The sequence below is a fragment of the Pseudochaenichthys georgianus genome, chromosome 18 (genome assembly GCF_902827115.2).
Source record: "Pseudochaenichthys georgianus chromosome 18, fPseGeo1.2, whole genome shotgun sequence".
NCBI classification, from domain to species: Eukaryota; Metazoa; Chordata; class Actinopteri; order Perciformes; family Channichthyidae; genus Pseudochaenichthys; species Pseudochaenichthys georgianus.
In genome coordinates, this window is record NC_047520.1 from 5,326,160 (window position 1) to 5,354,102 (window position 27,943).

Sequence of the window (27,943 nt, forward strand, 5' to 3'; positions counted from 1 at the left end):
TACTCATTCATGTATTTCTATTCCCATGTTATTACTCTCTCTCCTCTCAATAAGTGACCGGGGGTGTCACTCTTCAGCTTAACCAATCACTTTGCTGAGCTCTATTCCCAAGAGCCTATCATAGCGCTCTGTCAAACCTTTTAAATCTGCTCTCCCCTCTGACAGCTCTCATTCCAGGTGAATCGGCGCAACCCTCCTCCACCCCTTTTCACCTCCTGTCCCTCTGAATCCAGGGTCAAGCTAAACCACTCCTCTTCAGACCGACCCAACTATCCATTCACCACCACCAGTGTCTAGACCCCGGGGGGTTTTGATCGGATCGATTCTACCCTCCCGAATGATACTTCCTGCACAACGGGGCCTAATCGCCAACATTACCATTACATTCATTTGTGCATCTGCGCAATAAATATGTATTATTACATCAAAACCGTCTCTCCTGATTCAAGTATCCTCTCTGGGCTATGTTTTGCAAAAGGAAAACGCTGTGCAATAGCTGCAATACAAAGTAGGAGAGGTGCAAAATGCAAAAATGCAAAAACTGTTTTCCTCCATGGTTAATACAATATACACATGGAATAGTTGGAAGTGTATGTCCAATATCGAAAGTTAATGTGAGTAAAGTTATTTCATAAGAGATCATTATCCCGTGAAAAGGGAATGAGCTAATCAAGCTTGAAGTTCAGATAACAAAGCCAACACATAGCATATTACTTATGAATAAAGATTATCAGTTCACTGATTAAAGATCATTAAAATAATATGTTGATGCAATCTACACAGAGATGTGACTTTTCAATGATACATTCAATTCCCTTTCTTGTTCGACAAGAGCTCTCTCCAGGGAAGCAGTGCTTTATCCTTGACAGCCTTTGCTGCTTTCTGTGCTGCTTCCCGTGCTGTGTCGGCTCCCTCAGCTGCTTGATACCCTGCAACACCTCCTTGCACTGCTCCCACAACAACAAACACTGCTAACACTGGTCCTGCTCCTACTGCTACCGCTGCTACTTCTACTGCTCCTGTTGCTGTCAACCTTTTGTTCAACACTATGAGAACTTCTGCAACCATCGTTGCCGTGCCAAAAAGAGCTCCAAACAATACACCTGTTGTAATGCCTGCCAGTTGGATCATAAGCTTGTTAAATTCTGTGTCTTTAGCTTTCTCTCTGACTTTTTCCTTTGACATGTTTCCTGATGACTGTCTAATGAGCTCCTCCTCTTGTTGTATTTGTTCCTCCACTGCTTGCAGCATCTCATTGGTGTAGCAGCTTCCTTTGTTTGCCTCTACCATCTTATCTATCGTCTTCAGTAGCTCCTTCACCTGGAACTGATTGCTCCTGTATTTTTTCTGCTGTTTGTTCTTCCAGTATCTATTATCGATTACGTGGCAGCGGCCTCCGCACTTCTTCACCAGATCACTCGCATGCTGATTCTGCTGGACTAAATCCTCAACTGTAAGTCCTTTATCGAGCTGGTTTCCACGAGTGAAGAGAACTGTTGCGTATTTGAAGACTTCTTCAGAAAAACATTGGCTTATTTTTGTGATGACGGCCTGTTCTTGCTCTGTGAATGGACCCACTTCGAGCACAATGAGAAAAGCATGGGGCCCAGGAGCGCACTCTGTGATACACCTTAATATCTGAGGCTTCAGCTCCTCCTCTGTTTTATCTGTGTCGAAGAAACCAGGAGTGTCGATCAGAGTGATGCTTCTTCCATTGACAGATCTGGTTTCTGCTTGACATGTACTTGTTCCTGATTTGGCAGAACTGAATGTTTTGAATAGTTCATCTTCTCCAAATATGGTGTTAGCCAAGCTGCTTTTCCCAACTCCAGTTTTCCCCAAGATAATAATTCTTCTGTTTGACTCTGAAAGAGAATAATTTCCATTTATAATACACAAATGAAACAAATTAGCTAAATGGCAAAAAAAAATCCATTTTATTTTTCTTCCCTGTTAGACGGATCAGGAGAAAGCATGAAAAGACAAAACTTATTGCATGTTTTTGTTACAACATAAATTAAGAATACTCACCCTTCTTAGAAATGTTTTTGAGCTCGACCACAGAATATGTGACATCCATGGATTCATCTGAAATATACAATTTATCTTATATTTAAAAGAGTGATCCTTGAATTGTCATATTCCAGTATTTATATTGACTATACTGTACCATTTGCGGGTTCTTCAGGGCCTTTGACTGTTGCATAGAGACAAGCATTATCTGAAGAGAAATCAAAATCAAACCAAATTCATATTAAATCCCTCTATATGAACTCCTACATTTTTAAAACAACTAATGAGAAATGGAAATGCTACTCGGTTAATAACGTTAACAATAAATTCAAAACGTATTAAGGATTCAGGCTGACCCTGGACAACAGAAGCAAGCATAGTTTCGTCCTGGTTGATCATGTGGTCTGTAGAAGAGCCCTGATTGGTCCTCTGAGATCTGGTGGGAAAAACACATGAATGAAGTGGATTTATGAAAGGAACATATGACTGCTGTCATGTTCATAATAAAAGAAAAAAAGATGTGTTGTACCAACCTGCTATAGCATGAATCTGTTAACAAAATTAAAAAAACAAAAATACTGCTATGTTATTATGCATTGCAAAGTGTTCTACTGTTAAAACAGTACATGTTATTACAACATAGTCAGTCTTATATCAGAAGAAAATTATCTCACCTTTTGACTTCCTGTATAAATACAGGAACAGCAGCAGGAGAATAATCAGTGAAACTCCACAAAGCAGCCCAACGATCAGCAGGACGGGAAATTCAGAGGCTTCTCCATCCATGGACGCTGCTATTATAAGTAATCTTAATTAATATTATATCTCTTTCCTGTAATAAATTACATTTCTAAAACATTTATCTTACACAAACACAGTTTAATTCAGAAGAAACTACGCTTTATTTATCTCAGACTGTAACACAGCTTACAAAAAAATACTTACATTTAACTGAGAACCAACTCACTGGTGACGTCCAACCATCTGCTGAATCTCTCCGTTTACATTTATAAAAGCCTTCATCTGACTTTGACACTGCAGAGATGGTCAGCTCCCTTCTGGTATCATTCTGGATGAGTTTGTCATTTTTATAGAAATCCACATTATAAAGAACAGTTTCTGTCTTTAACTTGCAGCTAAGAGTGACAGCATGTCCCTCAGCCACAGGACGGACAGGACTCACCAGGATAATTTCACCATCTGAAAACAAATCAAAGAATATAAAGGCTTTATCAGAGACATCAGCTTTTGCAGATTTAATACGTTTAAACACAACTGGGCTAGTCTGGCGAAAGCTGAAATGTCAGGTAGATGTAAGAGGACATTAAGACACAGAATATTATCTTTGATCTTTGAGAGAAGTACCCTGGAAATCACTTGGCCTTTTTTACAAAGTGTAGGAGCCATTTAGGGTTGTTGTTGTTATGTCAGTTTACTTTATTTATATGTATACTGCAATACTATTTTGAACACTTGGTGGCGGTGTTTAGCTGCACCGGGTGTATAAAGGGGTCACGGGTGACAGGAAATGACGAGGACACAGGAGGAAGAGCATACCGAAGAGGCTTCTCGAACAGAGGCGGATTTAGGATTGTAGGAGATCCGGGGCTTAGCCCAGGAGTTGTTGGGGGGGGGGGTGCAGGGGTAAAGTGCTATTTTTTTTACAAGTGGGGGGTGGACCAAACATCCTTTAGGGGGGTCGTCGCCTCCTCTAGGGGGGTCCGTGCTCCCCCCGGGAAGAATTTTTTTTAAATATTGAAGTTAAAAGCATCAATCTGGTGCACTTTGAGAGCAACATTAACCCTACCTTAATAATACCTTAAAGGGGACATATCATGCTATATTTGAACAATATATTGTAGGGCCATACCTATATAAAGTATATAAATAGTTTTTCTTTCAAAATACCAAACAGATCCTGCATTTTAGCCATGCCTCATTTCGCTCTATTTGCTCTTTCCAGCGCTGTTTTTGCAGGGGGCTGATTCTGTGAGCTGCACCACGCCCCCTGCAGGAGAGGGGCGCGTGCTCTGAGATCAGCTGCTGGGCTGCAGCGGGGAGAAGAGGGGGATAAAAAGAGATCTCCGTCCTCCGTGTTTTATTCTTATATTATTATATAGAGTCGTTATTCATTTGTTTTAAAGCTCAATAAATAACAAAGAAGACCTTTGACCGGCACTTTTCTAATTTTGTCCGGAAGATTTAAACTTTAACGGACATGTTGACCGGCGAAATAAAAATCTAACTGAAACTCTGCCGCACGGTCCCCTCATTCCTTGGAAGAGCCGGAGAGGAGGGTGTTTGTCATCTGCTGGTGGACTACCGGAGAGAATTACAGCGAGGGAGGGATTGCATTGAATTACAGCAGCAGGAGCAAACGCTTGCCTCGGGGAGGGAGAAAAAGAGCCAGAGCAGAGTATAAACAGAAGGGCAACCATGCGCGGGAAGTCTTCTTCGCTGCTTTTGTGGCAGACTACAGCGCCACTTACAGGCCTGGCATATGTACTACAGCATCTCCAGCGCAATGGCCGGCCGTGGCCCAACCCCACATTCCCCTGATAGGTGGAGAATTGACCAATAAGCGGAGCACCACTTCTGTGACGTAGAAAATAATTCAAGATCAGTCTGTATCAGATCCGTTGCAGCCCCGTTCTTAGAGATTTGGGTATGGAGGAAAAGAGAGAGGGTTGTGTTTTCTGACACTTTGTGAGTTCCCTGGAACACCGGGGACTAGGGGTGTAACGGTTCACAGAAGTCACGGTTCGGTTCGTACCTCGGTTTGGGGGTCACGGTTCGGTACGGTTCGGTACAACAACAAAAAGCAAAAAAAAGTCCCAAATGCATAATTCCAGGTTTGTTGTTATTTACTTTTGAACAGTAGTGCAAGTTTCAGTTTAAAAATAAGGAACTCTGACATTTTGAATAATTAACTGTATTAAACAGTTAAAAACAAACCACAAACAGTACCACACACACTCAGATGGCCATATTATCTATAATGGCTGATGTCAAACAAAAAGGTTTCATCAAGCTGTAAAACTAAAAAGAATGTCTTGAATATATTACATCATAAATAATAAGAAAGTGTTTCAAGAGCGCAAAGTCGTTGAAAAAATATGCCAAAAGCTTCCGTTATTTATTTTGGTCTCTCGGCTTTCATGTCTATTGGCTTCTTAAAAACAGCGGGGATCAGCTGTTGAAATGCTGTTGTCTTTTGCCGGGCTCCGGTGATTGGCAAATCTGGGTGATGCCTTCTGATGTGATTTAGCATGTTTGGCGTGTGTTTCCATTAGCATACCGCACCGCTATCGAACAACGCCGACACACCGTCCTCTTCCGATCCACTGCGCATTGCTTATCGTTTTATAGATCTATTCTCATCCACCATCTTTGTTTGTGACGTAAAGAGTGTAAGAGTCACGGGCATCGGGCATCGGGCACTCTGAGTGGATGCAGTCACAGCCAATCGGATTCAGAGTGTTGCCTGTCAGTTCCATTGCCTGTCAGTTCCGTTATTATGTGTACTGAAACGAGAGCCGGTATAATTCCACGCGCGAAAACAAAATAAAAATTGGAATACGTTATTTTAGTGTCTTAAAAGTAGACTGAGGTATGAAGGGTTAACGTTACATCTTAGAATAATTTGTAGTCATGTTCTGTATACATACTAACATATAAGGGTATTGACTTAGTGTGGTTTATCTTTGTGTCGCTGCTTTTAATTTAAACTGAGCTGTTGTGTTCATCAGTAAAGTGGAACTTCTGTGTGAACTATTCATATCTTAAACTGCACTGTAACTTTTTATTAATGTATTTTTTCTTTTAATGTTTCTTTTATTATCTTTTACTATTTTTAAATGCCTTTGTCTGAATGTCTTTCATTTTTGTAAAGCACCTTGAATTGCCTTTTGTTGAAAGGTGCTATATAAATAAACTTGCCTTGCCTTGGTTACTACATGTTTACTAGTTATAAGATTAACGTTACAGTACATCACTCTTTTTCACTTCAGCCAGAGTGCAGATATCACCATGAGATTCACAAACCTGAAACATCATCCATTTCTTCACTGCTGGTGATGACATTGTTGTCAGCTGCTGATACTGCTGATACTGCTGCTGCTGCTGCTGCTGCTGCTGCTGCTGCTGCTGCTGCTGCAGCTTGTGGCGCCTGCTTCGATGAAAATAACTTTCCAATATCCATAACTTTATAGGCTATTAGCTTAAACTCGTCAGGCACTAGGAAGGATCACTTCTTCTTCAAGGCAGGGAAGGCTACGCAGTACGCCGGCTAATGTCCCGCAGCGGCTGCCTCTCTGGTGGACTCCGGTACTGCACATTACTCCCGAGACATTTAAAAATGTTTTTTTTTTTTTTTTTTTTGTGAAAAATCCGGGGCTTTTCAGAAAACATCCAGGGCTTGAGCCCAAGTAGCCACCCCCTAGCGCCGCCTCTGCTTCTCAATACTCAAATTTCCCCTCCTCGACTCCTCGGTCCTCCGGTAGTGACCCGGAAATGAATTTCAGCGCGCCATTTTGAAGGACGTCTCATTTCTCTAAATGCACACCGAGGATTGAGCGTAGAGGAGGCTCTCTGGAGGAGCTCTAACCGAGGATACACTGATGGTTCCTCCACGGCTCCTCCGCGGATGCATTTCCGGTGGAGGCTCTGCGTGCATCCCCTGGATATTATTTTAGAAACGGCTTTCATCGCGTCACGATGTTTCCAGAGAGAACAGCTGTGAGGTCCGTGCAGAAAGCAGAGCAGTGTGTAAAATATATATCACTCAGTATAACCGGCCTACTCTCTTTATTTGCTTTAGTTTAGTAGATAACTACAAACAAAGAGTCGATATTTTTCTAAGACCATTTAGTGCTTCACATAATAATATACACAACGGCTGTAGCCTGATTATGCTTTAGGAGCTGTAGGTGTGTGTGTGGTACAGTGTGTAGGTGTGTGTTGCACACACTGTAAAAAAATATTTTGGATGTTAGTTCCTTTAACTCATTTACCTACATTTGGCCAAAAAGTTGAGACAACTAGAAACATCAAGTTCTAATCCATTCAACTAGTCTGTGAAATTAAAATAGTACACTCAATTCAGAATGATGAGTTTGCTCAGCTTTCGCACATGCGCAGAACACTGCCCCTGGAAAATTGCGTGTGTCAACCCATGCATCCAGCATCCTCCCTCACCTCATGGAAAGAATTGGAAACTGAGCCTGCCCTGTGCGGTGGAAATTGTGAAGAATTACAAAAGGTGAGTTAATTATTGCTTTTTTCCGAGTTAAATGTTGAAATGTACCTATATAACGTTTATTAGAGGCTAAACCTAACTAGCCACGGTGGCCGTTTTCCCCCTCTTAGTTAGTGTAGCTAGCTAACGTTAGCTAGCAAGTGAATTCAGTGGTTGCAAGAGCGAAAATGTGCATGGGGGTTTCAGAATGGTTTAGTTTCCTGGGATATATTCAAGATTCAACATCTGTATTGGCCATGTACATGCTTCACACATACTAGGAATTTGCATAGAAAGTGGTTCTCAACCTTTTTCAGCTTGCCAGCTACTTTCAAAATTACCAACGGTTAACTGGGGGGGGTTGCGGGGGTGCTAGGGCGTTTACTAGGGATGCTCTGATGAAACAAAACAACATAATTACTACATTCAAACTAACTACTTATATTAGATGAAGTACATCATTCAAAAGTTTAGATTCACTTTGGATAATAACACGGGAGAAACGGAGGCTCTATTTTCCTCAGCCGGTCAGTTTCAGACTCATGCAGCTCGCTAATCCGGTAATGATTATTCTTCACCCGACAGTGAAGAAAATGTTCAAAATATAAATATGTAATTTACAACAGCTGTAAGCTGCTTGAAAAGCTGGAAAATTCACCTTGAAAAGTGCTTGAATTTGACTTTGGAAAAGGTGTAAGAACCCTGCATTTAGAGCCGGAAACATAATGGACTTAATCAAAATCGAGGGATCCGTGAATCCAAGACAATGATCGAGAGAGACCAGTAGCCTACGAGTTAGTCAGCGGAACTTCACAGACTCAGATTCGCAAATCCTGACTCACTGTGCAAATCATAGCAGACTCGTGCGGACTCAGAGCTGTAACCGTATAGCAGCAGATCCAGAGATCCAGCATGCAGGAGTCAACAGCAGACTGAGATCCGCAAAATTACCCTTTTTTTGTGATCAACATGTTTTATTAAAGCAAAATACACGACTTTACACACATTTAACACATACAAACACCAGTATTGCAATGATTACGCAGTCCATGAGAAAATAGGGGGGGGGGCATATGATTAGATCTCTCTGGCCGCACTCAGTTCATCCAACTCAAAACCTTCAAATCACAGCCACTTCCAGTCACGACCGGTGTTCCCCAGGGCTCTGTCCTGGGGCCTCTTCTTTTTATCATCTATTTACTTCCTCTTGGCAATATCTTCCGTAAACACAACATCCACTTGCATTGCTACGCGGATGACACCCAGCTCTACTTGTCCTCCAAACCAACCGCAATCCTCCCTCCATCCTCCCGGTCTGACTGCTTACAGGACATCAAATCCTGGTTCTCCTCTAACTTTCTCAAACTTAACGACAGTAAAACCGAGGTTCTCCTCATTGGCACAAAATCCACCCTAACCAAACCTGACAGTTTCTCCATTACTATAGACAACTCTTCAGTCTCCCCCTCCCCTCAGGTTAAGAGTCTGGGTGTCATCCTCGACGGCACACTTTCATTCAAATCTCACATCAGTAATATCACTCGGTCTGCCTATTTCCATCTACGCAACATCAACCGCCTCCGCCCGTCCCTTAACCCTAAGACCACCGCCATTCTTGTTCACACCCTGGTCAATTCCCAATACTACTGCAACTCCCTTCTCTTTGGTCTCCCTCTCAAATCCATCCACAGACTTCAACTGGTTCAGAACTCTGCCGCCCGCATCATCACCAGAACCCCCTCCATTAACCACATCACTCCTGTTCTTCAGCAACTTCACTGGCTCCCCATCAAATCCTGTATCGTTTTTAAGATTCTGCTCCTCGCTTTTAAGGCCATCCATAACCTCACTCCTCTGTACCTCTCCGACCTCCTGCACATCAACACACCCATCCACACACCAGAGTCCTGCACGGGTCTGATTTTCAAGACCCGCTCCTGCGACGTGCAATACCGAACCCGCCCCGCTACCCGCACATATTGCCAATTAGTTCCGCAACCCGACCTGACCCGTCGGCACAAGATCCGCAACCCGACCCGAACACACATAGCCTATATATGAGCAGTGAAAACGTGCAATTATTAACACACGCAGTTGTATATTTGTCTCAAAAAGCGTGGGATGTTGGTTATTTTCTCCATAGGATGTCACCAAAAGCCTCCCAGACGTTGGATTTCGCTCTTGAGGGGTACCCGACCCGATGCAGGACTCTGCCGCACACTCAGATCTTCTGCTTCCCTCAGCCTCACTGCACCCCCCTTCCGTTTAACCACCATGGGGTCTAGAGCCTTCAGCCGCTCTGCACCCCGCCTCTGGAACTCCCTCCCACCTGACATCCGCAACAATGACTCTCTCCCCATTTTCAAATCACGCCTCAAAACATATCTCTTCACACTTGCATATCCACCCTGATCATTATCCATCACACATCCTGTGGTTTTATTTATTTGGTTATTTGATTTGTTATATACTTCATTGTCTTGTTTATGTCTCTTATGCTGGTGTTATGTATTGTGTATCTTGTTTTTTATGTGTTGTACGGCAACCTTGAGAGCCTTGAAAGGCGCCTATATAAAATAAATGAATTATTATTATTATTATTATTATCTACATACGCACTGTTTTCATGACCCAAATATGTATATATGTTCATTTTAATACATTTTTTATTTTCCTAGTTATTTTATCATGGGTGGAGATACTGGGTGAAGATATTTTGATTTTTTTAGTGAGTGCATTTTAAAAAATAAGTGTTTTGCATTATATGTTTTATAATTATGTTTATTATTATGTATATAGTTATTTTAATATGTTCCTTTACTAAAGCAAATTTTGCACAATTGTGTTTTAATAATAATAATTGTATAATTAAGACATTATATATATTCTAACTGTTTTGCAATTTTCTATCATTTGTCATTGTTTGTTTCTTTTTGTGTGCTATGTTCAAAATAAACGTTTTGCCAAGTAAGATCCTTATCGGAAATGCAGCTATTACACGCAGGTGACTGTTGCACAACATGACAATTTTGTTAGAAATCTACACTGAAACTTCATTTAGAGCCGGAAACATAATGGACTTAATCAAAATCGAGGGACCCGTGAATCCAGGACAATGATCGAGAGAGACCAGTAGCCTACGAGTTAGTCAGCGGAACTTCACAGACTCAGATTCGCAAATCCTGACTCACTGTGCAAAACATAGCAGACTCGTGCGGACTCAGAGCCGTAACCATATAGCAACAGATCCAGAGATCCAGCAGACTCGTCCTCATGCACGAGTCAACAGCAGACTGAGATTCGCAAAATTGCAAAATGACCCTTTTTGTTTGTGATCAACATTTTTTATTAAAGCAAAAGACACTGTGTAGCGGAGGTTAATGTAACGTCAGTTTAATATGCTCGTGAAATGCAACAAGTTTTCGGTTTCACCGGTAGGATTTCTACGCTCTTGGTGATGCTGACTCATATGACTCGTATGATCCGGATCTCTTCAATGACTGACTCAGAAGACCCTAGAGGTTTCTCAATACTCAAATTTCCCCTCCTCGACTCCTATCCTCGACTCCCCTCCTCGAGACTTGGTGCCGCCCACAGAAGATGCGAGCGGAGGAGTCGAGGAGGGGAACCGAGGAGAGAGGAGGGGAAGCAGCAGGTGGTTAGAGAAATGAGAACTCCTCTCCTCTGAGCGGTCATTTTAAAGAGACGTCCATTAATGATGACAGGAGGCACAGCAGCCCTCTGTCTGATGGACAGATGTGTTCATGATGACTTATATATTTACTTTTAATTCATTCACAGTGCGGTATAATGAGACAATAACAGGCTACAGATGCGGACATATACACACATATATTTATATAAATATATACAATTTCAGAATCAAACAAGTATGAGAGCACTCTCATAATAACGTAACACAATCAGAGACTGGATATATCCCCCCCCCCTCTCTCTCTGGTCGCTGAAATGGGGAATTGAAATTACGGGCCAAAAGTTGTACAAGTATTAAAAGTAAGCATAGGACACCAAACCAACTGAGACCCGTCTGTCCGCCGCATCTACGCACTGTACAACACACACCTACACACTACACACACCTACTGCTCCTAAAGCATAATCAGGCTACAGCCGTTGTGTATTTTATTATGTGAAGCACTAAATGGTCTTAGAAAAATATTGACTCTTTGTTTGTAGATATCTACTAAACTACAGCATACAAATACAGAAAGTAATGTAAGCCTGTTATACTGAGTGATATATATTGTACACACTGCTCTGCTTTCTGCACGGACCTCACAGCTGTTCTCACTGTAAACATCGCGTTGCGATGAAAGCAGTTACTAATATAATATCCAAGGGATGCATGCAGAGCTGTCATTGGCTGAGATAAGTCCGGCCGTGCGTCACGCCTACACCGTTCCCGGAAATGCATCCGTGGAGGAGCCGTGGAGGATGCATCAGTGTCTCCTCGGTTATAGCTCCTCCAGAGAGCCTCCTCGATGCTCGATGCTCGGTCCTCGAAGTGCATTTAGAGAAATTAGATGTCCTTCAACTAGGGATGTCCCGATCACCTTTTTTTGCTCCCGATCCGATTCCGATCATTTGATTTTGACAATCTGCCGATACCGATTTTTCCCGATCCGATCTTTATGCAAAGCATTAAGAGAAAAAAAAGGGAAAAAGCATTCAAGTTGTCCCTTAAGGTTATTTTTTTATTTAAATGACCGTACCCAACTATCCATTCTATCCAACATGGATATAGCTTCTTTTTTTCACAGCAGCATTGGATCAGTTCAGTTGTGCAGCATTGGATCAAAACAAAATAAAGCTTATCAGTGGTCCACCGCAAAATAACCATGTAAACAAATTGAGTGCAGATAGTGCAGTAACAAAACAAAAATAACTTTACTGGATAGAGGTAGCTTGACTAGCTTCACAAGTTCACATTCAGTCACAAATAATAAAATAAAAATAAAAATGTGGCTTGGTCCAGAATTCTAGCCTTAAGACTAACTAGTCTAGTAATAACGCAATGAACAACAGCAGCTTAACATAACATGAATAAACAAAGTATTATATTTCCATCTTACTGGAGTAACACACAATTCAATAGTAATCAGCAGCGAACCACTTCAACACGTGTGTTTCGGTGTATTCACGGCATTAATTTTGTTATTCAACAGTATTGTTGTTTTATAGTTATTTGTTAATGTAACCCAATTTGTGTTCTTTGAAATTGAAAAGGATATCGCATTGTGTTTGTTACTTTCGTTGCAGTTGTATATGTCTTAAGTGTAATTTGGCTTGGCTTCCTATTTGTGGACAAGCTTTTATTTTGAAGGAGAGGTAGCGCTGTTGACAGGATGTTGTTGTTGCTTTGGAAACAACGTGATGGAGATTAACGGAGAAAAGTAATATCTACATATAAAGACGGAGAAAGTAAACGATAACGTTTATGGTTAAGTGTTAGCACCCCCCGAAGAGGCACAAGCCTTTTTTTTTAAACCAAAACTAAGGCCTCAGGATGACTTTAAGATGTGAACATGGTCATTTTTGTTTTGTAACATTAAATAAAATAATTTTTTGAAGGATTCCCGATCCCCGATCTTTTTCTCCCGATTCCGATCTTTTAAAAATCACGTGATCGGCTCCGATCCCCGATCACGTGATCGGATCGGGACATCTCTACCTTCAACATGGCGCGCTGAAATTCATTTCCGGGTCACTACCGGAGGACCGAGGAGTCGAGGAGGGGAAATTTGAGTATTGAGAAACCTCTCCTGAGTCCGTAAAAGGATCCGGATTTGCCATCTCTATCCCTGACTGGGTCCTATTTAATGACACTCCCCCCCCCCCCCCCCCCCCCCATTTAAAAGTGCCTTTCCCCTATTGAACATGGTCACATCTCCTCAACCCCAATTCAGCTAGCAATAGGGGAAAACACAGGCAATTCATTTCAGTGCTTTTATTTTTCTGTGTGCACTAATGTTACACCACCTTGACTTTTTTTCACAGGAAGTGTGAAAGGGAGAGGAGCATTCCATTGCAGGACTAGGCTATCCTAAGTGGAAATGTAAGTTCTGCACGTTTTCTTCATGAATTTCATCTGTGGCCATCAGGGCGTAGATAGTTATTCAATGTTTTCCGATATAATTCAGGCCACTGACTCAGAGGAGGCGGCAGCTGTAAACGGAGTGGATGTTGGCGTGCTGATCGTCACAGAAGAACGGAAGCCGGCAGCCCTACCAAAGAATATTGCGGATGTTGCTGTGATCCTGGAGGGGCGCATTGTTTTGCGCAAGCTGCGAGATGTACCAACCGGCTTTGCTGTGCTGATGGGCATACTTTACAGCCTCAACATTGATTACCCTAAGGGACTGAAATATACCTTTGAGGTAATTCAGAAGGTAAACATGGACATTGGGGGAGGCACCTGCTCTGCTCGGGCTCATGGACTGCGAAACAAATTCCTTCAGTACACAATATACTGTAGAGATGTGCTGAGAGATGTGGTTCCCTTCCCTGTCTGGGTTCCACCTTAAGGTTCTTTAATGTGGTTATTTGATGTGCTGCACAACTCCAAGGCAGCCAGCAAGACTTGTTCCATTCCTTGTTCTGTTACAGCTAAACTGCGTTACAAATGTTTTAACAATTTCCTTTTAAACAGGGTGCTGGATTTTCCCTCTGTTGTTAATTTTGGAATTATATGTTATCCTTTCATAAAATAACAAGCTAATATATAATATATCTGTCAAGTATAGAGTGCCACAGTGACGCGTCCTAAAACGCGGAAGTAAGCTGCGCATGGGTTCCTTCGATAAAAAACAATGCAATTTCTCCATAGGATTTTGGAAAATAGTTAGAAATAAGGTCTGTGGTTGACACACATTTAATTTAAGAGACAGATCACGTTTTGTTCAGCCGGATAATATCACATGTCTACCCTACTTTTATAATTTCCGAATCATAAATCGAATCGATAGATTTATGATCGATAGATCAATGGCCTTGTCCTTACGGAGCTTTTACAATGCTTTTAAAAGGGTTTTTATAAGGTTAATGTTTACGGAGGTTTTTAATGTTTTTTTAAACACCTATTTACCGAGAGCCAGTGCACTACGCAGGGCTCCGGAGGACAGCCTAACATCCAGGGGAGATGTGATTAGTGAGTAAACAAACGGTGAAGGCCAGAAAGTCTGATGCACATTTGATCATCCTAAATAACTTATAATCACAACGGGAACAGTTTGCAGAGCTGTGCTTCGTTGACATAAGTCCAGCCATGCGTCACGCCTCTTTTAAACATCACTGTTGGCTGAAATCGACTCTGGAGAATACATCACTGTACCCTCGGTTATAGCTCCTCCAGAGAAACTCCTCTCTCCTCTACATCTTTGTACCCTCGGTTATAGCTCCTCCAAAGAGACTCCTCTCTCCTCTAAATCAGTGTATCCTCGGTTACGGCTCCTCCAGAGAGACTCCTCTCTCCTCTAAATCAGTGTACCCTCGGTTATAGCTCCTCCAGAGACTCCTCTCTCCTCTACATCTTTGTACCCTCGGTTATAGCTCCTCCAGAGAGACTCCTCTCTCCTCTAAATCAGTGTATTCTCGGTTACGGCTCCTCCAGACAGCTTCCTAGATAATCCTTTAGACAAATGTGTTCATTTGTTTCCTTCGACACGTCGACATCCGTTTCCAGGTCGCTGCCGGAGGACCTGGGAGTCTGGGACGCCAAAATTATAGAAATGACAAACGGCTCATTTCGGAGGACTCGCACGCGTCTGCTTGACGCCGGGACGACTAGCCGCCCTCCCCGACAGGCCTACGGACGCGAGGGCCCGCTCATCACTGCGCGCACTTCTGCGACCGCAGTTTTAATTTAGCTTTTTTTTCTGAGAATTAATCAGAATGGATACTGATCCAATTAACAAAGTCCATTTACTCAAGTACTGCACTGAAGCACACATTAGAACTTGAGTTGAGTATTTTCATTCACACTTTATACATCTACACTACTATTTCAGAGGAATATAATATTCTACTTTATACTCTACCACATAGTTACTTCACAAAACATAGGATAAAATCACAACACATTGCAACACCTTTTAAAGATTAATCCGCCCTACATTATTATACATACTTACGTGTCCACTTGTCACCAATAATAAGGATAATACTTACTTCTACAATTGTAATAAAGTATTGTTAACGTCTAGTGTTGCAGCCTTTACAACTCACAGTAAATAATCACAATAATAATAATCACTTACCGTCCATTTTGCTTAAAAAGGAATGACTGTAGTCAGCCGACTGCTGGATGTTCTGTCTTCGGTTCTCTTGCTGTGGTTTGACTCTACTTTCGTTCTATACCAGTTTATCTACATCTGCCGTACCTGAACAATAGAGTGAGTGTTGCATAAGATCCTTGTTGCAGGCCTTGATTATAACATCCTTTGAGCTGAAGATATCACACATACAAATGATCTTTTTATATTTATAATTATATCAGACTCATGTAAACATTTAAATATCAACTCCTACATAAACAGCATCAGTTTTTAAATTGATGTCATAAAAAAACAACAATAACGTTTTTAAAAACAGAAAAAGCTCTGCAATAAAACCAGACAGCAACACATTTAAAAAAATCTATTCTAGAGGCGGTTGTAAGCAATGTTTGGGATGCAGAGATTGGTGGAATCGGGTAGTTCTGTATTCCTTTTTAAATCCTTGTAACACTGTTACCAAGCTTCCGAAAGGGAGGACACTTTGGCCTTCATCGAGCTGGTCAGCATGAGTGAAGAGAACTGTTGCGTATTTGAAGACTTCTTCAGAAAATAATTTGTTTATTTCTTTGATCACTTCCCGTTCGTGCTTTGTGAATTTCTTCACTTCAAGCACAATGAGAAAAGCATGGGGCCAAGGAGCGCACTCTGTGACACACGTTATTATCTCAGGCTAAAGCTCCTTCTCTGATTGATCTGTGTCGAAGAACCCAGGAGTGTCGATCAGAGTGATGCTTCTTCCACTGACAGATCTGGTTTCTGCTTGATATGTACTTGTTTCAGAATTGGCAGTAGTATTAGTTGTGAACAGTTCAGCTCCAAATATGGTGTTAGCCAGGGTCAGTGTATGTTTTGGTCATTGGATTTTCTTTTCACAAATGGATATTCAAAACCAAAAAACGGCTGGATATTTGATTTTCGTTTTAAAATTGAAAAACCAAAATTGAAATACAAGGCGTTTTTGTTTATCATGGTCAAAAATGGATTTACTAAACTTAAAAAACGGGATGATTTTCATTTTATACTTCTCAAAACAAAAAATAAAATCACTAGAAAACAGAAACAAAAAAACTACAGTTTTTTCATATTCTGCTACCGGAAGTTACCTTACAAAGTAAGAGCGCAGATGAGCACGGTCAATCCGTGGATCTACGGTCCATTTGTTTTCACAACGAAAACGGCCAAGACTCATATTGTGCCCAGAAAATGAATGATATTAAGGGCTGTAAATATAATAAGCCTATGTCCAGGGCCGGACTGGGACAATAAGTCAGGCCGGGAATTATACACCCATCCAGGCCACTACCAGTTTTTTGTGCCATTTTGCTGGATTTATTTGTCAACTTTTACAGCGTCGCTGCCCATAGTGATGGCCCTCTAAATCTACTGCCCAAAAATAAACATATGGACATGGGTTACTATTTAAAAAAATGCGCAAATCTATTTAGGAACCTATGTGAACATATTGTAAGTGGGGGAGGACCTTAAATCCTATAGGGGGGTCCGGGGCCATGCTCCCCCGGTAAGATTTGTTTTTAAATGTTGGACTTAAATGCATCAATTTGGTGCATTTTGAGGGGGAAATAAAGAGACTGCACCCATATGAAACATAACTGTATACATTTAAAAAAAAAAAATTATAAAAACATGGCCATAACCAATACCATATCCAATATGAAAAAACATTGAAACTTGTTTATTTGTTTTTGGTTAATTTATAGTTGTGAGTGTGTCTGTGCTCCTGAACCAGCCTCACCTGTCTCCCCCCTCTCCCTCATGCTCCTCTTTGAGGCAGCAGCAAAGACTAGTTTTAGCTCTCAACAAGTTTTAATAGTTTATCTTACCTTTTTTCACCTAGTTAACGTTTTTTTTTGTATTATTCATGAATATTTTACTAATCACTCCCCCCTCAAATGGAAATATGTGTTTACATAAATGGTGACCAACCCGTTTGAGACCCACAGAGAACTTAGACAAAGTTAACTATCTAAACACTCAAGAGAGTCCTTTACCTCACCTGAGCTGTAGTTATCAGTCTCTCAGTCTGACAGGAGTGGACTCTCCTCCACCTTGTTGTTGAAAAAGCTCCTTAAATCCGTTAGCGCAGCTAGCTAGCACCAGATGCTAATAACAACAATACACGTAACCGGTGTGCGCGCTTTATCTCACTCGCTCGCTCCACACATACACACACCCTCCCGAGCTTGAATGACACACAGAGACCAATCGAGGGCATTAGTATGATCTGTATGAAAGTGGCCATGTTGGCAGGCCACATCAGACAGCCAGTCACCCTCTGTGAGGCAGAGTCAGACCCACATTTGCGCAGCGTTCCGTTCACAATATATACATAAATAAAAAAATCCTCAGGCCAGCAGGCCACTTAACAGGCCAGGCCATCGGGAAACCTCCCGGTCCTCCCGATGGCCAGTCCGGGCCTGCCTATGTCTAAAACATTGTTAGGAGATTTAAACTATACAGCGATTCTGCACTGCGGTCAACTCAGCCGTCTCTCGAGTTTGTTATTATTTGTTCTGCCATTAGTTATTCGTGAGATTGACACTGTTGGACTAGGCTAGTAGCGAAACTACTCCCACAAGTACTATGAAGTACTTACTGTGTACTTTTTGAGTAATGCTCTGTCAATGTCCCCTCCTGAGAACAAGATTGAATGCATGTTTCTCTGCTATTTTGAATCAGTGTTAAAACACCTTTCTTCCTGAGACTGATATTGTTGGACAGAGTATTTTTAAGAGGATATGGTAGACATGATATCAGCAATACTTCCAGTCCAACACACTCTCACTCCCTAAGCGTCCAATAGCGACGTTTGGTCAGTGTCTGTGGCGTCCAATTGTGACGCTCCTAGGCTCCTTCAGCGTCATAAAGGGACGCAAATAGCTTTCAACTGATTGCAATGTATTCCCATCTGCGTCGGGATTTGACGCTCATGGAAGCACGGCATTCGTTTATGCCGGCTGCCCTTAAAGGCAATGTGAGCATCCATTCCCATTGGATAACGGAGAATTTTACACCCGGAAGTAAGTACTCCTCTTACTGTCGATTGATTTTACAGTGATATCTGCACTACTCATCGACTAAAAAACACCAGATTATCCTTGTTAATTACACAACATTGATTGGTTTAAATTGTGTACAATGCTTTTGTATTTTTCCCCTTCGATTCGGAGAAACAAATATGTTTTCTGAGTAAAGGATGGCAGAAGACACTACACTACCCAGAATCCCCAGCTATCGTTTGGCCTACACCATGTGCTCTGTTTGACAAACCCCGTTTTTTTCACCATTCATTCCGATGGCTGGCGTCTATGGCACGTGATCTTCACATTTCTCCCTGCAGAAAAAGAAAACATGGCCGAACTTCCTTTTATTCTAGGTGTAAAATGCCTATTTTAAAGTTAGTTTGGCCATTAAAATGCGTTTTGATGTCATTTGATGCGAGAAATATGAGTTGTTATTTCAGATTATGTGTGCAGTGGATGTACATGATCTTTAGTTTGCTAGTTATTACGAAGATTACTTCAGGAAATCGCGACGTTTTCATTGTTACCAAGGTGGTTGCTAGGGACGCTGCTATCGATATTATTTCTGTTATGTTGTGTAACTGTTTAATGGTGTTATCTTTATTGCTACCCCCTTCCCCGTCAATGTATAGTGTTGGTCCACAGCCTAATCATATTAGTTTAACAAAATCCACATCTAAAGATAGCCTACGTTATTTCCCCCCTGTGCAATTCCAGTCTCACATCTCAGAGCACACCTTCATTAACAAATACCGGAAACAGACCGAAATAATAATAATACCTTATTCCGAGTGTGCTTGCTTTTCTCTTTGAAAGTCATCACATAACGGCATTGTAATACACGGTTCGGCTGCATTACATATCTGCCGTAGTTCTGTATTTATAGAGCCCTGATGAGAAGACAAACATGAGGAACTGAAAACGTGACGTGGATCATAAATATATCAGCCATTAAACAACATCTTACATTTCTTTTCACACAATGCGTCTCCTTGCAGTATCAACACTAATTCGGCTCACTTTTATATTTGATCCAATTGGTAGATAGGCTGTATTTACACCATAAAGGTGCACAGCTGATATAAAGAGACACCTGGTGGTTAAAGCATGTTATTGAATTTCAATATTTTTATTATTAGATATTAATACGATCCCTATAAAGTATATTCATTACTCGTTATTCTCTACTAATTGTTAATTAAAGACTGTATGTAATGACTATTTTGCACATCCCTTTCAAGATTTCAAGATTTTCTAAGGTTTATTGACATATCATATAGGCCTACACAACTATGGTGTAGTTCTACATTGAATGAAAAACTTGGGTTGCAGGTTCCTCAATAGTGCATTACAAGACATCTATCAATATGTGTGCATACCTCCAGCAATGTTAACTATGTTGAAGCACTTATTTTAACTGATATTATACATAATGTATTATACTCTTATAGATGTATGTAGATATTTCATCTCCGGCCTTGTCAGGTATTGAACAATCAATAAATAAAGAACACAGAATTGTTGAATATAAAACACAGAATTTGTGTGATTATACTAAATGATTTTCAAATAAACACAACTGCATATTTAACTGTTACACATGCTGATGTAACGCAAATGTTCCAACTTGGGATCAATAAAGTATATCTTATCTTAAGCTGATCGATGGCTACTGCCATATTTGCACAATGTGCCTCTGAACCTTGACAAGTGCATGTTTCAGGCTTATCAATTAATGTAATGTAATGTTATCACAGGGGTCACACACATAAGACCAGCTGTTAAATAAAGCTCTTCTGACCTTAGCTGGCATGTGGGTATATATAGTAATACTGCCCATAATGGGAACAAGCAATTTTCACCCATTTATTAATTATATGTTTTAAATGTGAGTGTTTCCTTTCCCCTAAACCTCCAGGGATGTACACAGTTTAATACTGGCAACTTCTTATTATGGGAAATACGAAAACGTCTTTTAAAACTACAACTCCCAGTAGAGACGTGCCATAGAGAACATGTTGCGAAACAGAATAGCCAGCATGTGTAGTTCTGGGGACGGGGTGGGGGAGGGGGGACGCGGTGGACCCGTTCAAATCCAGTTTTGGACAGTCTGCCCATTTCAAGTGCTGTTCGAGAATCGGCTTAACCCTCGGAGCACACTCTCCAATCACAGAGCTTGAGGACTATCATGGGGTTTGTCAAGAGCACATGGTGTAGTCCAAACGATAGCTGGGGATTCTGGGTAGTGTAGTGTCTTCTGCCATCCTTTACTCCTGGGAATGGACGCTCACATTACCTTTAAGGGCAGCCGACATAAACGAATGCCGTGCTTCCATGAGCGTCAAATCCCGACGCAGATGGGAATACATTGCAATCAGTTGAAAGCTATTTGCGTCTCTTTATGACGCTGAAGGAGCCTAGGAGCGTCACAATTGGACGCCACGGACACTGACCAAACGTCGCTATTGGACGCTTAGGGAGTGAGAGTGTGTTGTCCAGTCAGTACTCCAGCAGCAGCATTTGTACCCCTTGGAAAGTCTTTAGAGTCTGGCCTGGATAGCTGGTCCAAACTCCTTCAGCACACTGACACACCCTGTCACTCTTGTTGGCCTCTTATGAAGCTGCTGTCTTTTAAATAGGATTATTTCTCTGCTCCAGTTCATTCCTCTCAGATTCTTCCATTAGTCCCAGTCATTGCATGTCAGTCAATACAGCTTCGAAAAATGTGTGCAATTCAACAAAATGTTTTTTTGTGAGTGAAGGCCAGAGCTAAATTATAGATGATTTGATTGTGTAATTACAAGGTGAGATAAAATAAATACACATCCTCCTACTAAAAGTATTTTATTTACTTTTCCATGTTATACTTATATACTTACTTTTATTACAACATTTGCATGTTGAACTACATGCTGGATATCTTCCCCAGCCTCAAGGAATCACAATAAAATAAATGGATTCATAATTTTAAAAAAATTGATAAAAATGTTTAAATTAATAATGTTCTGTGCAAACATTTCAAATTAAAATATAAAATGAAAAAAGGTTTACTTTTGAAATGATTTCTCACAAGAACCTTTCTAAATTATAGTAAATTATTTAAAAAGTTTGTCAATATACGTTGTTCTGCCTAAAATAGTTGAAATTTAACGTAAACTATATCAAACACCACATCCATGGCAATTAACCAATTTTTGCCCGCTATTTAAATTGACTTTGGTTGAAGTTAATAACAATATTGATAATATATATATATATATATATATATATATATATAGCCAGTATATATATATATATATCATTGGTGCAGTCTTTCTGAACACTTTTAAAATAAAATACTGCAAATGAAGAATATTTGTAATGTTCTTCACAGATAGTGCCTTAACTTGAATTTGAAAACACGTGGCAACTTTGTTAATACAGCAGATGGAAAGATTTGTGGAAGGATAAATTCTTCATGGGCTTCAATGGCTCTCAATTAAAGGGTTAAAATTAGGGTTGCCAGAAACTGACCAATAATCGATTATTCGACGCCATTCGGGCAATGTGAATGCATTGATAACAGGAGATAGAACTACGATTTTTGGTAATTATTAGTGAATAAAGGTTTTGATTTGCAATATTTATACAACAAATCGATATGTGTATGTATTTACATCAATATGTTTTAAAAAATAAAATAGAATTTGCTAATATTAAGTGATAATATTAGGATTAGTGTGAACAGCTAGTTTACATGTTACTAACAGTGCCTTGGTTAAAGAGTCTGTTGCTGTTTATTTATAGCTTTGAATTCTTTCAAACCAATATTATCTTCTTAAACTTGTATGGTAGTCAGGAGCATCACTTTCTAATGTTTATTGATACATTTAGAGGGAGGGGATCTAAAGTAATGCTTCAAAATGCAGATTAGATTAATTTCTACCACTTTCTTAAATTCATGGTAGTTTCAGTAATCCCCTGGTAATTGAGGACACAAGTTATCTAAATGACTAATGTCATCTTTATGGCTTTCAGAAAGGACAGGAGACCGACAGGTGACTATCAAAGGACTAGCAGCAGCAGCAGCAGCATATGATGATGATGATGATGATGATGATGATGATGATGATGATGATGATGATGATGATGATGATGATGATGATGATGATGATGATGATGATGATGATGATGATGATGATGATGATGTTAAATGTGTTGTTTTAGGAACATCCATTGCAAATACATGGAGTTCAATAAACATTGAATAGCATATCATGCAGTTTGTCTGTGCCTTTTCCTCCGTGTTGTCCTGGTTTGCTGTGCTGCCTCCTAGTCGCCACCATGGTTTGATGTGCTGCCTCCTAGTAGCCACCATGGTTTGATGTGCTGCCTGGGGATGCTCAAATCGCTCAGAGAAAGGAGTACGAATGTACGGCTTCCCCACTGACACAGAGCGGAGGAAAAAATGGCTGGCTCAAGTCAACAGGAGCAATTTCACGACCAACAGCAACAAAATATGTGATGTAATTATATACAAACACTGCATTTGCACTTTTTCACAAAACGAAAACCACACCATTGGGAAAGCTTAATGTTTTGTTTAATACAAAAAAACAGGGAAAGGCTTGAAAAACACTGAGAGTTGAGACTCAGGGTGCAGGGTGAGGGTCTCAGTGCAGGTATTCAGGCTCCATTGAATCCCCCTCTGGTTCTTGTGCTGAGAGAGGGAGCAACAGACAGGAGAAAGGGTTATACACACACAGCACACCTATTGGATGGGAATTGCCTTGGGGAGATAAGGTGTTTACTTATATAAAACAGTAGTATTAAACGTACCTTGTGTTTTCACTCTCACTTAAGACCCTCTCCCTTTGCCATCAATCCAGAACCAGCTGAGCTGCAACATTATACAGACAGGTAATAATCAACAGAATCACAAGGACACAATATGGCTCTGCTAAAAACACTCAATCTTACACGCACCAAAGTTATATTTATCTAATATTTAACTCCCTCCACCCCCGCATACAATCCCGTTTAGAAGCCCCTCTTCTCTAATTCAACATGTTGGACGAAATGACATTAAGAGAACGGAATTTACAATTAAAAGGCTGTTCAACGTGTGTTGCTAACTTGCTTCGGTATGCTAGCTTGATCTGTTATCTGTAAACGTTCCCTAATTCTACTAATTTAGGGATAATCCACTGACATCCTTTAATACACATGTTCATTTGAATCAGATGTACTGATAATATCCGCAATATAAATCTTTAAACTTCTTCTTACCTTTAAAAGTCCGTCACGAACGGTCTATTATGCTGCAACTCCACAGCTCTGCCAGCCTTGGCGCTAACTTCCGGGGAACGATTGAGAAGCTCCACGATCCGCCATTGCTGTAAAAAAGTGGTCCATTGGAGTGAACGGAGATGTCGTAACTCTTCTATTAAATGGCTCTGGGGTCGGTGTGTAGCGTGCTGCAGCAGCAGTCTGCTCTGCACGCAGGCTTCCTCCAGTAAAACAAACTGGTGGTGTGACCAATGACCATTTACAATTATTAATACTATTACTAGCATATATATATTTATATATATTTTGGTTGAAACTGAGCCAGAAATTTTTTTTTTTTAAATAATATTCGATTATGGAGACTGTAGCGAATATTCGAAATAATCGAATAATCGCTGGCATCCCTAGTTAAAATATGATTATTTCTCACCCGCTAGTTCATTCCTCGCAGATTCTTCAGTCTCATCAGCCTCATCCTTCCATCAGTCCCAGTCCACGCCTCAGCCTCCAGCACACTTCCAGTGTCTGACTCCATATGATATTGTCCTGATGCTGTAAGGGTGATGCCCCATGATCACAAAATGACGCCTCTAGAGTCTGAGTGCCAAGGACCTCATATTATGTCAGTCATTAATGTTACATCACCCATTATAACAGTTTTCTTTCCTTTTTTCTCTTCTCTTAACTGAATAGCCCTGTCTTTAAGTATAACCCAATGTAAAGTCCTTTTCCTGCACCATTTTAAGGCTTCAAAACAGGCATTTTTACTGTATGTGTTTGGAGAAATGACACAATCAATGGCCCTGAATTGTAATTTATAAACTATTAATCTTGTGGTGCTTGAAGAAATACAGACTGGTTAAGCCGGCCAGGATATATATTTTGTAGCTATTTTTTGCAATATTTATAAAAATGTCACTAGTTATTTAAACAAACCACTATCTGAGGATTATACAAGCAACCATACAACGCCCTTTATCTAAAAGAAAGCAGCTTCATAAGAGGGCAACCAGAGTGACAGGGTGTGTCAGTGTGCTGAAGGATAGACCAGCTATCCAGGCCAGACTCTAAAGACTTTCCAAGGTGTCAAATGCTGCTGCCGGAGTACTGACTGGAAGTATTGCTGATATCATGTCCACCATATCCTCTTAAAATACTCTGTCCAACAATATCAGTCTCATGAAGAAAGGTTTTTTAACGCTTATTCAAAATAGCAGAGAAACATGCATTCTTGTTCTCAGGAGGGGACATTGACAGAGGATTATTGGAAAAGTACACAGTAGTACTTCATAGTACTTGTGGGGGTAGTTTCACTAGTACTGAGTGCAACAGGATCAATCTCACGAAGAACTAATGGCAACAAAAAATAATTCCCTCATCAAACTTAGCAGAAGTGGCTTGATTTTGTTCTCAGCAGGGGACTTTGACAGAGTATTACTCAAAAATACACAGTAAAAGTACTTCAATGTATTGTAAGTAGTAGGCTAATACAAAGTCAAACAGTATCAATTTCATTAAGAACTAATGGTAAAATTATATTTTTATCATTCATCAAAGACAGCAGAAAACATGCATTATGTAGCTACTATGGAGGGGACTCTGACAGAGGATTACTCACAAAGTACACAGTAAAAGTACTTCATTTTATTTCTGGTAGAAGTCAAACTAGAACCGAGTCCAACAGTGTCACTTTCCTTAAGAACTTGTGGTAACAAATATTTGTATCACTCATCAAATATAGCAGGAATAATGAAGAGCAGCTGATTTGAAAAAACAAACTTGAAGGGTGACCGCAGTGCAGAACCGCTGTATAGTTTAAATCTCCTAACAATGTTGTCCATTTTAGACATAGGCTTATTATATATACAGAGTTTGGCCCCGCCCCTCGCTCCAAGGACCATTAGACCATTTAGTAAGGTAAAAAGCAAAAAGCAAAAACGCCTCTCAGACGCTCTTCCGTTACGTGTTTAATAAAGAAAAACAATTGGACGGTGGATACAGGGATTATTCACCAGCCAGGCTGCTTTTCCCAACTGAGACTGAAAGAGAATTACTTCCATTAACAATACTCTATACTTGTCTTAAGGTTATTTTCCTATAAAAACAAAAATCCTTATTGATCAATCATTAAGATAAAATGGGAAAGATGTTGGGAGCATTATCATAATAAGAGAACCAAGGTTACCCACTATAAAACACATATACAACTAAATAGCTACAACATCTGTATTGTAACATTCAATGTGCAGTGTTTATTACTGAAGAAATAACTCCAGGAAATGAACTTACCGGCGATGCAACTATGGAGCGACGTGAATATGTTTCAATGAACTTCCTGAATCATATCAGCAGTTCTTGTTTTCCCTTCAGCTTCTACAGTTTAGCTTTACCACAGAAACACAACGAACAATTCTCTCAGTCTCAAACGGGAGTTTGAAACAGGGTGTGGTTTCCTCTCTTCGAAAAACATTCTGCGTCACACGCTTGGGCTGCGTTTCACTTCTCTTAATTTTCATTTCCTCGAGGAGGAGCGAGGATTGATAATGGAGGAGCTATAATCGAGGAACCACCAGATCATCCTTCGATTAAATCCTCAGACACTCGCCCCGCCCCCTTACTGTGTATCGCTCACTGATTGGCCGATGCAGCGCATGCACTGATCTGATGCTTCTTGACATGAGAGCAGTTTCCCAGCGGAGTGAAGAAAACACATGAACCTCACGGGAGTCACTCCTCAGTTTATACTGTGTTTTGTTTCAATTAATGCATCATTTAGTTACAAATATGTGATATATCTGAACAACAAAGTGGTCAAAAATCATTTTATTCATTTATTGGAAACATTTTCATGATCGCTTTTTTCGTTTTACATTTTCATTTATTGTCATTTCCATTCAGTCAGTCATTAAGTGCTATTAAAATGTTAATTTGCTGCATATCCACACAAACTAAGTGTGCAATCCAATAAATGTTAATCTAACTGGGTTTTGATAGATAACATATCTCTTTTTCTTCTCTCAATTATTTTATTTATTTTGTGCACTCTAATCAATATTAATCAAACTATTGTTCGCTTATACATTTTAAGAATGGCGTTTATCTTTTTTGAGAATGAGTTCTTATTTGATTTTATTTATTTGGGTCTACAACAGATGATACCAATGTTTGCGTCAGTAAATGTGGAATAACAGAGGCGGGGGTGTTTGTGAAAATAACGGGGACAGAGCTGCTGTCAGACGATCAGCTGTGTTTGGTTGACCACATTTTCCAGTTCCGTTTTGTCGCATTTATGTCACGCTCTCTTGAGAATACAAAAATAAACTTTACCTTTTTCATTTTTTACTTTAATAGATTTGTTATAGCATCAGACAACACTGGTCTTCTCAGATAGATGTCATATGACAGAGTATTGTACACTGAGCAGTGTTAACAACAACATAAACTGAAGGAAGTAATCTAAACTTACTGTCCATGATCTGGAGAAGAGAAAACAGCTTCACATGTAACAGACATCACTTTTATCTATTCCCCTTTTCTCTCACGCCGGTTTCATTCTAGTCTCACTTACTGTTCTTGCATATATGTGGTGGGGGGTAACAACCAAATACAACTTTATTTGCTGAACTAACATGTTTTCATAGCATTCTGTTATGTTATAATTGTTTTGCTGATACAATGTAATCCACAAAGAAACACAATCCAATAATACTTCGCATACATCAAAGATGTAATACATAACCGTGTATTTTGTTTATTTATTTAAAAGGGCAGTGCACATTAATCCACATTGCTGTAAATGAGCCAGTACTAGCCAGCAGGCTAATTTTCAACTGTTGTCCTTGGCAAGATGTTAAATGACCACAATAATATAACTTATATAACTTTGTATTTATCTCTAGGGGAGTTGCTGTGCAGTAGTTGCAGAACAAATATGGAATTGTGCCAATAAAAATGAACAGAACCTTGTCAATCCATATATCCAGTATGAACAATATCAAAATAGTTTTCAAATGATCATAAAATATAAACAGGTTCAGTCCACGGGGGTCATGATTGTATCACATTTGTTTAAAACTTTATGTCCGTACCTT

General features: G+C 40.2%; 1 protein-coding gene across 5 annotated transcripts; it reads right to left on the reverse strand.

The window, feature by feature from the left end:
• Nucleotides 1–26,395, reverse strand: LOC117463847 (uncharacterized). Of its 5 annotated transcripts, XM_034106321.2 has the most exons (9): nt 26,142–26,395; nt 15,526–15,648; nt 2,959–3,213; nt 2,688–2,807; nt 2,547–2,562; nt 2,370–2,449; nt 2,171–2,221; nt 2,032–2,088; nt 1–1,865 (listed from the first exon to the last, which is right to left on the reverse strand). In XM_034106321.2, the coding sequence occupies exons 2-9, from the start codon at nt 15,530–15,532 to the stop codon at nt 808–810; spliced, it is 1,644 nt and encodes a 547-aa protein (XP_033962212.1). In that variant the 5' UTR covers nt 15,533–15,648; nt 26,142–26,395; the 3' UTR covers nt 1–807. The 5 variants fall into 5 exon arrangements, 1 of the variants encoding a protein (XP_033962212.1); XR_011644942.1 differs by lacking the exons at nt 1–1,865; nt 2,032–2,088; nt 2,171–2,221; ... (3 more) ...; nt 2,959–3,213; nt 15,526–15,648 and adding exons at nt 23,150–23,283; nt 23,403–23,458; nt 23,853–23,959; nt 24,283–24,449 and having other exon boundaries at nt 26,142–26,392; XR_011644939.1 differs by lacking the exons at nt 1–1,865; nt 2,032–2,088; nt 2,171–2,221; ... (3 more) ...; nt 2,959–3,213; nt 15,526–15,648 and adding exons at nt 23,150–23,283; nt 23,403–23,463; nt 23,853–23,959; nt 24,283–24,449 and having other exon boundaries at nt 26,142–26,385.
• Between the last annotated feature and the right edge of the window lie 1,548 nt (nt 26,396–27,943).

Bases quoted from the DNA above. Each gene is read 5' to 3' on its own strand.
- LOC117463847 (XM_034106321.2), bottom strand. The intron at 2,222-2,369 runs GTCAGCCTGAAT...ATTTCTCTTCAG, and splicing joins GCTTGCTTCTGTTGTCCAGG to ATAATGCTTGTCTCTATGCA. The intron at 1,866-2,031 runs GTGAGTATTCTT...ATTCTCTTTCAG, and splicing joins CAAAAACATTTCTAAGAAGG to AGTCAAACAGAAGAATTATT.